The sequence below is a fragment of the Dermochelys coriacea genome, chromosome 9 (assembly GCF_009764565.3).
Source record: "Dermochelys coriacea isolate rDerCor1 chromosome 9, rDerCor1.pri.v4, whole genome shotgun sequence".
Taxonomy (NCBI): Eukaryota; Metazoa; Chordata; order Testudines; family Dermochelyidae; genus Dermochelys; species Dermochelys coriacea.
The window spans coordinates 6,986,993-7,001,319 of NC_050076.1; the positions used below are offsets into that span (position 1 = coordinate 6,986,993).

The 14,327-nt window shown below is 41.7% G+C and overlaps 1 protein-coding gene across 1 annotated transcript in view; it reads right to left on the bottom strand.

The window, feature by feature from the left end:
• Positions 1-217: 217 nt before the first annotated feature.
• PDE6D (phosphodiesterase 6D) overlaps positions 218-14,327 on the bottom strand; it is a 50,943-nt gene continuing 36,833 nt past the window's right edge. The window contains exons 2-5 of the mRNA XM_038417284.2: positions 7,618-7,706; positions 3,912-4,037; positions 3,104-3,209; positions 218-818 (exon numbers count right to left, since the gene is read on the bottom strand). Coding sequence (XP_038273212.1) covers positions 737-818; positions 3,104-3,209; positions 3,912-4,037; positions 7,618-7,706 — 403 coding nt within the window. The 3' untranslated portion in view covers positions 218-736. The remainder of the gene's footprint in view (positions 819-3,103; positions 3,210-3,911; positions 4,038-7,617; positions 7,707-14,327) is intronic.

Sequence of the window (14,327 nt, forward strand, 5' to 3'; positions counted from 1 at the left end):
TCTGAAGGAAAACCTGGTCATCAGCTATAGTTTTCACCTTATTTGGAGGAAGCCTTGAGGAGCAAAGAGTCCAGAAAGAACTTAGTATGGCAGTACTGACAAAACCTTTGTTCTGCTGCCGTTGGCTTGCTGGCAATGGGCTTTTACGCTGCAGTCTGTCACTTGCTCACATTTTTAAAATAAGAGGGGAAAAACACAGCTGAAAGCGTTTCCATTCTTTGGACGGTACGAATGTTTTAATTCAGAAATTTGCTTTAATTACATTATGTAATATCAGACTATTTTACAAGTTTAGGGTATGAGAATGAATAGACCACTACACAGAAATCCAGAGAAAGCATAAAAACTAAACATGGGAAAGGAAAAAGTTAACTTAATCCAAAACAAAGTGCTGAGAGAAGGTGCAAGTGGAAATGAGTGATTATGTATCAAGATCCAGAAAAGTACAAAGGATGAAACTAACATAATTTACAGTATTGGTTCTGCACAACCATTTTTTGCCCATTTTTACAGAGTCTTTATTTCCCCCCATCACTGAGCTGATGGTTGCGTCTCTCAGGGTTGGGTTTGGTCGTAGGGGAAAACCAAATAACTGATGGGCAAACGTCACAACCCCCGGTGAGCTGGTCCCCAGGCTCACCCCTACAGGAAGTGTCTTCCACTGGATAGGCAAGGGGTTCTGCACCAAGAACTGTACAGAGGAAAACTAAAAACAGCTCCCAAAAGCCCCCTTATCTCAAACGTAGAAAAGTCTCACTCTGGAAGTGCTTACAAGGAGGTCATCATCGAAGAACTTGGTTTCTATAATAACGTTACCACTGTGGAGGGAAATTAAAAGGAAAGCAAGGAGATATTAGACAAAAGCAATTACAGAATACTACAGCTAAAAGTGCTCTTGCTGGCTTGAGCTAACTCCCTGTCCCCACAATACCTGCTGCCTTTTATTTAAGAATATTTATTGTAAGCATTGAATAATGCAAACAGTAGCAGCACTGTAACCCGATGCCATCAGCAACAGATTAGAACGGAGGGCTGTTCTTTACAAAGTGCTATCAGCCTTATTTTCCACAGACAATGAGAGACTTGCCCATTGCATTCCTATAGGGAGCTGCTCCCCCATGTAAAGATGAACTATTTCTGTTCATTGGATTGAATGGCACACTGGCTGTGTCACAGGGCAGAGCAGGGAGGGGATGTATATGATACCCATGAATGGTTAACTTCTGCACAATGTTTTTGAAGCCATGGGTAAAGTTGTAGCATGGGTGGTCACCTTGTGTTACTCATTCTCTACTGGGAGACATGAAAAGCAGCACCACACTTCCTACGCTGTTATTCCTCTCCAGGTCCCCATATGCCCTCTAGCATGGAGGGACCTACCTCAACCAAGGATGTGATTCTCCCAAGAAATGCTTAAAAGCAAGTGTCTTGTCTGAACCGCAGTGGAAAGCTCTAGTGTCCCACATGGAATATAGATTTTGGGTATGACTGCACACTTTGCTGGTCCAAGTTGGCTTTGTGTGTTCGTATACTAAAGCAGAAGCATAGCATACTAATGCTGGGTGTGCTGCAGAGCGAGAGATGCTGCTACTCATCAGCGTAACCAATGCAGCGAGGCGGTGGTGGTCGGCAAGAGCTGGGATGCAGCTGCTCTGCCAGCCCCACTGGCAGGAGGAGGTGATAGTCTACTCACCCCACCCCAGAGAGGGTTGGGTTGTTTTCAGACCTGTCCTGAACCGACACCTGAAGTTGGGTCCAGCTGGGTTTGGCTCTAATTTTAGGAGGCCTTTGGACAGTGGAATGGAGAACTGAGAGGCCTAGTAAGATTGGTGAATCTGGAACCTACAGAGAACTGGGGGGTGGAAAACGCTCGCGTACCCTTGCCACCCTCAATAGGGCTCAGTCCTGAAAACTTTCTGCTTCCTGGGGTGGGGAGAATTGTGTCTAATCCAGTGAGCTTTTGTCTTTATTCTGGATTTTGCAGTCTGGTTTCCTTGGTGCTCACTGGAAGCTGGGTTTGCTTGCAGTGCCCACAAAAAGGGCTCCCAGGTAGCACTGCTCTAATCGCTTCACTTATTGTTCTCTCTTCATAGTCTTTCCTCTTTTTGAAAAGCACTGTCAAAGACTTTTGTGACATCAAAGATGGCGGCTGCAACCACAGCTCCCTCTCTGTATGTCTAGTTTCCATCAGGGCAGGGAGAGAGCAAGGGGAAGTTTGACAAGAAGGATCTTCTAGGAGCACACCAATCTTGGTATGACCAGCTTCCTGCTATCTGCCTAAACTCCTCCCGTCTCTGTTGGCAACAGACAGAGAGAAATGTTTTGCCAGCACATATCTAGCCTGGGGACAGCTCCTATAGGGATGATGGCCTTTTTCAGGGATTACTGCTTGCCAAGGGTCTGCCTCTAGGCTTCTCTTCCATCAAACCTCCCATTCAAAGTGACGCCCTGGTACTCACTAGCCTGATCTAAGTCCATGAATTGCTGATTTCCTCTGACATCAACATGTAAGGAGTCAATTAGAGGGCTTTTATTTTGTTCACATGCTATTTTGCATAACTACACTATTTTATATCCAAAAGAGGGTAACATATTTGAAGCATGGCAAAAGTGTAGAGTGTTAAACAAGCACTAGAAGCCAACTTCAGGTCACAGAGGTCCTCTGCGTGACACCACCTGAATAAAGTCTGCAGGGATCTCAGAGCAAGAGCCAGTCAGTAACAGCTGGCTTTATGGGAATGCACTGAGTAGCTGCTTAGCCTGGATGTTGAGGGCATTAGAACAGAATTTTGAAAACTCCTTCATAGTCACCTTTCAAGGCAGCTTCAGTATTTAACATAGAATCAATTCCAGTTTCTCAAAAGTCTTAGCAGCTCTATTAAAGCAAATTAGACCTATGGGAAAGAGGGAAATGGGGAAGTCCCTCAAGAGCTGGCAGTATAGAACGTGACAAAGTCAATATCAACTCCCCTCCTCTTTCACATTTTGAACAATCGTCCAATTTTACTCTTCTGCACCCATGGAAATGCCAAGACCTGCTTCCCCTTTCCCTGTCATCCCCCCTGCCCCAAGTGCTCAGATTCTCTAACCCCAAGCAACTCACGTTAAAACATTAGCTGGCATCATCTGTGATTCTGGTGCTGCCTCTATCAAGGACTGCCAAGTGTTTGTGGAGTTAGGGATCACAAAGCCAAATTCAAAGAACCATTCTGTGAAGTAAAAAAGAGATCCAAAAGCTTTTTAAGAAAACCACATTGGTCCTATTGCTCTTTACCTGACTGCACACCCAACTCCTAAAGCAGCCAGTAACTGACACACCTCATGCTCTGTCAGCAGTTTGTATGTAAACTCAGAAGAAGGGAAATGCTATGTAAAACCTAGGATTGTACAACTCAACCTGCACTAAACACCCTCCCCTGCCTCCACTATGCGCTTGAGGAGCAGATCGGAAGAGCAATGGCAAAGTCATGCCACTTTTCTTGTGATTAACTCAGCAGAAATTGGGCCAAGTTAGATTTCATTGTTTCTAACCAATCTTTAGTGTTCTAAATCCTCTCCATTTTCAAAAACTTCCCCATGTAAGGACAGCTCAAGGTAGGGGCCTAATGAATAAAACAAGGCAGCGAGGTTCGATACTCTTATACACCCTAGATTAAGTGTAATATTACAACAAGGCATACTAGATCATGCTGTCTCATGCACAAGTTGTGCTTGCATAAGTGTTAATACGCTTCTGAAATGGTCTCTTTAATGCTCTGGCCCATTAGGTCTGACTAACACTCCTCCTCCACCTTACTCTTAAAAATTAAAAAAAATGGTCAGCCCATCTCATTACCCTCAATCCCAGCATTTTACAAAGTTTCAGTTCACCACATTCTAGTACAGACTGTGTCCAGAGAATGAAGCGATACCTTCTAGACACTGCCCTTTGAAATAAACTTTCTGTTCCAGTCGGAATTTTTCCATTTGTTCTGCTGAGGAGAAGTTTAGTTCCCGAGACACAGCTTTGCATTTCAGGATTTTCTTAGGAACTCGAGCTGTGGAAGTAAATCAGACAACCATTATCTGACGAATAATAAAACAAACCCTGCGCTATTCTGGCACACTCTGAAATGCTAACCCAATGCAGAGGCTCTGAGCACAGTTCAGGCCAAAAAAGCAACTAAAAGTGTGAGTCCCATTTTACAGAAGTGGACACTAAGGCACAGATAGCTTTAACCTAATCCCTTGCCTGGAATCTCACAGCAAGACTGTGGCAGAGCCAGAAAAATACCCAGGTCTTTTGACTCCTCATTCCTGATAATGTACTACTGAAGCCACGTTACCTCAGGCTAAAATGTGACCTGCAACATTACAAATTACTTTAGAAAGTGTGCTAAACATGGCAAACAGGTAGAGGGATATTCTGCACATTAAATCTTTCCTCCTTCGGGCTCCCCTTGTCAGGCTTTGTATCCTGATCAAACCCCAAACTGCCATTTCCCAACCCAGCAAGTGCAATTAGGGTGATTTCACATGGACCCTAGGAGCCATTCTGTAAATGCACAGGAAGTATCTGGTTCCCAAAATACCTACCCCAATAAGGGCAATACAACTGTACATTTTAGAGACAAAATGGATTTGGCATGCCCATGTGGCTGGGCTCCCATGGTGGGTATGACACCACCACCAAATGGCAAACTGTAGCTGATTTTGTAAGATCTTTAGGGGAAGAGGAGGTGAGGAGGAAGTCTGGGAGCATCAGTTATTGTGCTGAAATGTCCCAGTAACAAGGACAAAAGGGCATATTCAGTACACTAACACGCTACCAAGCCCTTCACTCTTAAGTGGTGTGATTATATATCCTACAGTGTACTAGAAAGTGTTTTCATGTAAATTTCTATTTTATGAGCAGATCTGCTCCTAAACAGAAAGCCTATCAAAATGTCCATGAGCAGACAGCAAGCTGCTGTTTAATAACAGGAAAAGCCCATCAAACCCCAGGCAAATCCATCTAATGTACAATAGTTTAATGGACTGGGACTTTGATATGATGCTGATCTAGAGAGCTACAGGGGACCATGATGTAAGCTACCACTTTGTCCCAGGGAGGAGCACCGATCCCATGATTTAAAAAACAGAATCACAATGGAACTGCTTGAAGTTTTACCCCCCTAATCCACTAATAGTTTTAAGCTATTTTCACTGCATAACACCAACATCCACCTCTGTTCCTTCCAAGTAGTACATACTGCAGCCTATTGTGAATATGGCCTGCCCATTTAATGATATAGTACCTCATTAAATCATTGTGCACTGTATTTATTTGGGCCTTAAAACATATGGTGTTTTTCTGTTAATGACTGTAAATGTCTTAAAATTACTCAATAGTCTGTATTTTGCACAACTGACCTTTGGAATCTTTTGCTATATATCTGACTCTATGTTCATCATGACCAGACTGTGACTTGCTGTGAATTTCCAAGACAAAATAATAGCTGTAATGGTATTAGTACTATACACTTCTGACACAGGATAGTCTGAAAGACATCGGAGACTCTGTTTTAATTAAGTCCCAGTTTACCTATGAAGTAGGCAAATATTATTGCCGTTTTATACAATGGGGAAATCTAAGGTGCAGAGAGGCGATAGGACTTGCCCAAGTGACAGAGCTGGGAATAGAACTCATGAGTCCCAATCTTCTCTTCTATCCACAAGAAAAAAAAAAAAAAAAAACACTCCACCCTGTATCTATAGAAGGTACACAGAGCCAGGAAAATGTAACAGTCTATCTATATACAGTGAAGGAAGAAGACTCAAAAGCTACCAGTGCCTCTAGGGAGAAGTTGTAAGAGGAAGTCAGAGAACAAATGCCTCAGGATTTACATTTTCTGCTTCCTGCAGCCCAGTGTCTTACTTCTCCCTGGGCCGCTATTAGCTACTCTCCTCTCTTTCGTGCTCCTTTCTTGCCTTCACACCCAATATTACATAGTGGCTAAAAAGAGGGCAAAGCAGCACTACCTCTTAGTTTAAGCAACAAAGCACCAGGCTGCAGAATTACCTTATTTTATTTAAAGCTGTGTTTCAATTATTTTACTACAGTTGTATTTAAAATTGCTGAAACTTTCCCTTCACAGCAGACATCTGAATAAACCCTGTTCTACAGAGTTCTGATGTATTGTTAAATATTTCCTTGGTTTCAGAACCAGACCCGTATGTTCAGTTGTGTTTGTAATGATGGCATTTCCAGTTTTTTCCTAGGTGTGCAATACTAGCAGAGTATGTCAGTAGGTGTGTTAACAGGACTGCAGCTATTTGCTGCTAAAAAGCACTGGAGTGAGACCAGGAGAGACTTGTCAGGCCCAAGTAGATGAGCTCAGAAGAGGCCAGATTAATGTTTTAACACAGTGCTTCTCTTATCTAACTCTGCATTTCAATTCAGACTCTCAACATTCCCATTATAGCATCAGGCCTCTCTTGAGCAGAGACTGTCATGCCCAACTGTGCACTGTTTGTGTGAAGTGGAAGAGTGTCCATGGGGGACCTGATTAGGAGTAGCAAGTCCATTTCATTTGTGACCCAAACTAGCTTTGAAACCAAATCTCTGTAGCTGAAAGACAAGAATTAATCCTGTGTCCTCCCCAGCCCTGTACTGTATTAAACAGCTCCAATTCTCCATCCCCTCTATCCTGACAGCATTACTACTTAAAAAAAACAAAAGAACAAAAAAACCCCCACTTTACAAAGGAATAACGCAAGAATTGGATCCTGCTGCCACTCTCTGGTGCCACGTGCCTGCTGCCCTTGCATGGTAGGAGATTTTATAATTCACAGAAAGATGAATGCCCTAGTATCCCCAAGCAGGATTCGGCCCTTGTCGTTTAAGCAAAAATTCATAAGTAACACTGAAGTAAATGGATGACCAAGGTCACGCCACTCTTCATAGACCATTTGCATAGTGCTCACATTATCAGAAAAGCCTTTTGAGTGAATTCGCTGAGGCCATGCTGCTCTATGCATAGCCAGTGTGACAAACAGTCTATATTGCGGTAAGCTTGCTTTCAATTACTATCCCTTTCCGACATGTTTCCACACTAGCATGGGATATTAGATATCAAAGCACAGTAATGGACAATGGAATACTTTGCTAGGCCTCTAGGAACAGATACCAAAGGCAGAAAGGGAAGAGAAGCCACAGACAGAAGTGGAGAGCACAGAAAGGTCCCATTTACCATTTCAGCACTAAATTCTCCTAATGCTTTGGAGAAAGTAATAGGACTGGTCAAGCTGGCAGAGGGCCAACAGTGTGCACGTTTCCCCATATAGCTCTCCCACTGTGCTTCAGCTGTGACCAATACAACTACAAGCCCGGTCCTAGTCACACTATGTGGTAGGGCTTTTTTCTCAACGGATTAAGAGGAAAAGTCTGACGAGGTGTGCAGAAGTAAATTAACCCACTGAGCTCCTTGTATTCAGTCTTAACATCTCTCCTTTGCCTGCAGATGACCCACCAGCTCCTTGTGCTGTAGAATCAAAGTCCAAGCAAACCGTCTATCCTTTGAAAGCAGTGCCATGCTGACTGCAGTCATGCCCTGTAAATACCGTATTACCCAACCCAACAGTGAGGTCACACCTTACCTTCATGCTCCACTCCAGGTACAGACAGATCTTCTGTTCCTTGCCAGAGGATTTTCCCCGTCTCTGCATCCCGAAGGTTCATCCAATTTCTGATTGGAGGTGATTAAGGAAAACGAACTGTGCTTTTAGACGCTGTGCCCATCAATCTTTGCCTAGCACTGAAATAGGCTACTCAGAATTAAGCAGGAGTTGTACTAAAACCTTACTTTGACATGCCATGTATTTGGACCTACAGCACCAACGAGGGGAGATGTCTCTCTCATGGTTTAAAAACAAACCAACATTAGACCAGAATCAACGCAACAAGCGAAGGCCCATCCACTCATTAAGTTTTTCCTTAAAACTGACGCTCTTGGGCCTTGTGGACTATATGCTACTGGATCAGGCAGACATCACCGTACTGCAGGGAAGCAAGCAGCAGCATTAGCTTCTAGATCAGATAATTCTATAATATGATTCCTCATCACCATTCCCCCAGCTCTCAAGAGGAATGGGAAAAGGAGAAACATAAGAGAAACACACCCTGCATGTCACTAGAGAAAGAATGTTGGATCAATTTTCCTGATCTGCAGAGTGTGGTAAAGAACTTTGTTCTGACATTTTTGGCACATGTAACTCTCATATTAACTGGAATTCTCTAAGCACAGCATAGCCCTGGTGGAGTTTCCCCGAGGAACAAGAGCTAAACACACCAGTAAGAGGGAGTAGGGAGTAAGTTTGTAAGTGTTATGTACCAGACTTCTAATGGTATGAATTGATGTAATACTCATGAAAGTTATATAGGAGTATGGAGTACAGACACTTTCAAAGGCACAAATTAGCCTAAGTGTTATTTGTGCTGTTGAAAAGCTTTCCCATTGTCTATGCTGTGCGCACACCCATACTCTGGAATTGGGAATCTGCAAAGCCATTTTGGATCGTCGATATTGTATATCCTGATGAATAGAGTTATAGCCTTCAAAAAGGCTGAAGCAGACTTGCCATATTCCCAAAACCACACTCCCTGCTTCCACAGCTGATCATAGGAGCACTCATGAAGTCATCAGCATTTACATGCTGAAGTATTGGAGCATAGCAGGACCTCTGCCCTTAGAAGATAGCTGCAGTGTGAACCTATGGACAAACAGCAGAAAATGCCATTAAGACTTTTGCAGCATCCTCTCTATGTACTGGTTCGTTTGTCAGTGTCCACTATGTGCTTGGCACTTTCCAGGCATTCAAGAAGGGACATCCCCTGCCATGCAAAGCTTGCATTCTAAGACAGCAGTTTGGGGGAAGAATAATTATTAATCAAGTTATTTATACAAGTCAAAGCTATTCACTGTAGCAGCACAGCAGAGGTGGGTCTTTAGGAGAGAGTCAGAGGGGCCTTGTGGATGAACTCAGAGGTTATGCTATGTACAAAGGGCTGCCTGGAAGAAGGCGATTGTGCAAGAAGCTGACAAACAGGCAGATGAGGGTGGGAAAAATTGGAGGACAGCTGGGCTGGGGGGCAACATGAAGTTTGACAAGGGAGGATAAGCAGAGTTATATGAATGTATTTATTTTAGTTTCTAATGTACTTAATCTCTGGGCAGACTCACAAAACTCTTAATCTCTGTATTGCTCAGTGACAGTACTGGAAATACTCAAGGTGTTTCTGGTGCCCGGGGAGAAAACACATGCTTTAGCAGCTTTTATTTTACTTAGTGATGTATATTTGTTTGAAAATTGTGTATGTGGAGGAGGGAGGAAATTGAGTTAAGATTTCTAACAATTTTTAAATATAAAATTTCCAACAGACAACCATAAACAGGGCTAGAGAAGAGATATTTGCTTAGATAGTTGTGTGCAATCCAGATACCTATAAACAAGAGGATCACAATGAATGACACCATACTCCTCTATTTTAAGGTACTTCTATGACCCAATTACCACAATATCTGAGCATCTCAAAAGCTTTAACATAGTTATCTTTACAACGCACTAGTGTGGTAGGGAGGTGCAGATTTTAAAAGGTATTTAGCCGTTGCTCCACTCAGCATTGCAAAGCCTACGTGACTTAAGAGCCTAATTTTATTTTCAAAACAGAGTTACGTACTTGTAAGAAAATTCTGAGTGGAACAACTATAGCCTCATAACTCGATTACTAGCATGAACATAACAGATGGATGAATGTGACATTATTACTTTAAGCACAGGGTTATGGGGCTCTACTGACCTTCTATTTCTGGTCAGTAAAAATACAGTGTAGGCATAAAGGACAGAGATTGACAGTCTAAAAAAGATTTCTCGCTAGTTGAAATCCAAAGTAACTGGTCATTTAAATTATGCCTGCATATTGGACACTGCAATCTATTTTGACATTAAAGGTGTTAGACTTCCAGGCAGTGTCCTTGTTAAATTTCATTCTATATTGATGTTCCAGTGTAATGATAAAGCCATGTGTGATCGTCTCCTCTGTGCTTTATATTCCGTCATCCTAAAAATTAATTAGAAGTAAAAAGCTTAAAACACTAGATCCCGGCTGTCCTGAGTTTGTAGGTCAGCAATTCATGCAATAATTCCTGGCAGATACCTTATATTTTCAACAATCTAGGCTTAAATTGCAGTACCAAATGAATGTGGCTAAAGAACTCCTAGCCATGATGGATTTATGTGTAAACTCAGCACAAGTTCTTGTACACTTCTATGAATGAAACAATAAATTTAAAAATCAACCTGGCCACAGTTACAAATGCAAAACAGGGTTTAAAAAAAAAACCCCATAAACAAACGAATGGCACCAACTACCCTTTGTACACTCAAGCATATTTTAACAGACCATAATACACTAGCCATTTTAGAAAGTTTTCCCCCCCAAGAAGCTAAGCATTATGAAAAAGAAAAAATAATCTATCCCCACATACATACAAAAGATCATCTTGAACTGGACAAAGTCCCTCAAATTCAGATTTTTAATTAAAATTTTGTATTTTTCTTGAACAATCACCAGAGAAATGGGAAAACTATTTCCTAACTCAAAATTTTAGTTCATTTACAGAGATTACTATATTGGACTAAAAAGGCACTGGTTAGGGAATACCTAGCAAAGCAGCAGCTACACTGCTGACCTAGTTAGGAGCTTATTGTACTATTTCTGTCATCTTGCATGGAAAGCTTGATAGAAGGACATGCCCCATAGTGAAGAAAATGGAGGCCTTGAACCAAACCCACATGTGCTGTTATCTCCTAATGTGTTTAATTGGTTTAAGATTCTTTCATCCCAGCAGGAGAGATGTTGTTACTAAAAATAAAAACCCTCCATCTTCTGAACAGCAGTGGGGACCAGCAGGCAGGATCAGGAGGGCATTTGAAGTATCATTAAGCAGAAAAAGCACATTAATATGGATTTAACACAATCATTCTTCTTGAAGAAAGCCTGTCTCAGAAGTTTGAGAAGGAAACTTGAAGGTGCAAGTTAAAGAGAAGATACAGCCCAATGAATTATGGCCTCATGAAGTTTAGACAACAAGGAGTAATAATAGTGCATCTGTAATCTGGCTTCTATATGCAACATCAAAAAGTATAAGATCCCTTACCAACACGGAGTTTTCATGCTTCTGTTATTTCCTATGGGATTTAAGACCCAATATGTCAAATCACCTTCAATCCTGGAGGCAGGGAACAATTAGGCAGAACAGCAGAAGGGAGAACTGTTGATCTATTTATATTCCACCACCTGACCAGGTCAGCAAAGTCTTATATAAAAGCTGGAATTTAACTTGCTTTATAGACACTTGACAAATTTGCTTCCTCACAGGAATACTTTGCTCAGCCTGATAAAGAGAAATAAGATGTGCATTTCCAAATGCAAGTTACATTGTCTTGAACATCTCTGATCTATGTAGAGGAATGTTTCTTTTTATTTTTGTATCTGTCAAAGAATTTTTTTCCCACAAAGTCAGGATGTACTGATTCCTATTTAGACTTGGCATGACAAAAGGCTGCTAATTACGGATGGCATTGAAGGAGGAGGCATTCAAGAGGAATGATTCATTTATAGTAGGATATGGCGAAAGAAACTATGCCTATCTACCTTGCTATTGTTTGTACTATGATATTTTCCTCCAGTGCACCTCTAACTCTATTTTGACTACCCCAAAGGCTGTGGCAACCAAACTGCTGTCATGTCTTCCATGAATGCCTAGATCTTTTAGTTTCAGCCTATGCTATCTTGACTGTCCTTCACCCTCTAGGAATTTTTGTCTTTCATAATGAAAGAACCTAGTTTTTGTAACCACTTTTTGCATATAGTCTCTCATCCTCTTCCCCAGCTTCTCATTATCAATACAATATAGCATTGAAAAGCTGTGCACAACACATCAGGTGTGATCAGGGTGTCAACAAGTACGCAGGAATAAGGAGTATCCTAGAGAATAATTGATGAAATAGAGCGTGAAGCCAAAAAGCTTCTACATTAGACTTGTGTAAGCAACCCCTTCCCCAAAGACAAGCTTGTGTTCTAAACCACCCGACTTGATTTTATCATGCTGCCTACAGTGGGAAAGTATAAACAACCAGGTATTCATGGCATGGATCAGCATATTAGTTTAGAGGACAACCATTCAGAGGAGTAGTAAATAGGAATGTTTTGTAGCCTATTTATATCAGATATAGATTTACCAGGTAGAACATTTTTATACTAGATTTTTCCTTTACAGCATTTGATTTTTAAGTAGATAGCCCTTTGAGGCTTAGAAACACAGGAGATGGTCAGAAGGCTATTGGATTAAAGATTAGTGCACCCAAATGGCCTGTGGCTCCCCCCTCTATTCCAGTCACTCACCCTGTAACCTCTCCAGTGCACCTGCTGTTACAGCCCCTAGGCCGCAGTTCAGCAAAGTACTTAAGGTACGTTCTACACTGCAACAGGAGATGTGACTGCAGCATGATATACCCAAGGTATTTTTGATCTAACTAGCCTGAACAACAATAGCAGTGAAGCCACAGCAGCATGGGTGCACAAGCCCATCCAGGACCCTGGTTATGTGCTCTAGTGGCCAGACCACGCTGGTGCCTGTGCTTCCATGGCTTTGCTGTTATTGCTGTTTGAGCTAGCTAATTTAAAGCCAATTCGGGCATCTCCACACGTGCTGTGGTCACACCTCCAACTGCACTGCAGACATACCCTTAAGCTGTATCACGGCCATAAAGTCCACTCTGCTTGTACATAAAAGAACACTAATGTCTTGAAGGTTTTATAAGCAGTAGATATAGGCTCTGGCAGTGTGAATATGGAACATGACCTTCTTCATAGTTAAAGACTAAAATTCAGTGTAAAACCATATTTGAAGGAACTGGAAGAATGTGAATTCTTTTGTCCATATGGTTTGTCCAGGAATAAGTGCTGCAATAGATACACAAACTGATAGCTATTGCTCACGTGTTATCATAACCTTTGGGTATTTTAAGGAATCCACAGACCACTGTCACCTCCACCTACTACCAGGCAACATCATGGGATGTTTGTATATACATTACAAGCATACATAGCATTTTAAACTCCACTGTTATAAGGTCAGTTTTTGTAGGGGGTGAAAGACAGGCAGTAAGTCCTTAAGACAACAATCACTGCACACATCTAAGAATGACTCAAGATACTACGAACCATAGAGGTAATCTATTAAATCCCTAAATGGGAAGAAACCAATTAGGCCTTCACAGCACCTCTGACATACTCTGGTACTAGCTGTGAAGGAAGCTGCTCTTAAGCTTCCTGTACAGAACAAATCAACTGTGCAACTGCAGTCAGAGAGATCCAAATATTAAACAAAAAGAAAAGGAGTACTTGTGGCACCTTAGAGACTAACAAATTTATCAGAGCATAAGCTTTCGTGAGCTACAGCTCACTTCAAAAGTGAGCTGTAGCTCACGAAAGCTTATGCTCTAATAAATTTGTTAGTCTCTAAGGTGCCACAAGTACTCCTTTTCTTTTTGCGAATACAGACTAACACGGCTGCTACTCTGAAACCAAATATTAACATGAACCATAGGATAGGATACAGCAGAAATCCTCCCCCAACCCACAGTAACTAGGTAATCAGGGGAGCTCACAGCAATGACACAAAATTCTAGAGTGCTTGTTACATTTTAACCAATAGCAACTGCTTAGTATCCTTCCTACTATTTTTCTTGTCTTTGTTTTTACATTTGCCCTTATATCATTACCAATAGTTGCTGACTATATGATCCCATGTTCGCCACAACATGCTTTCATCTTACGTCATACAATCCTCAATTCAGCTGGAGAGTTCTTGGATTGCACTTGGTAAAACATCAACTGATATTACTGAAACAACAAGTCACCACTACACGGGTTCATTTTAATAGAATACTGTGTTAACAGTAACCACTTAAAAGTAATATAGAAGTTAATATAGCTGCTTTATCTCTACTGTAATGCAAAATCCAGGTCTGATTTTACCATCTGTACTATGCAGGAAGTCTGGTCTTGTGGTTAAAGCACAGGACTAGGACACAGGTGCTGTAAATTATATTCATGGCTCTGCTGCATATTTCCTGTGTGACCTCAGACAGATAAGTCACTTACACCTTGTGTCAGATCACCATCTGCAGAGCCTCGATGAGCTACTTCCCTACCAAGGGAATGTTGCAAGGATAAATCCATCAACATTTTTGTGGTGCTTGAGTATTATGGAGACAATAGAAAACTATAATACCTAGAAGCC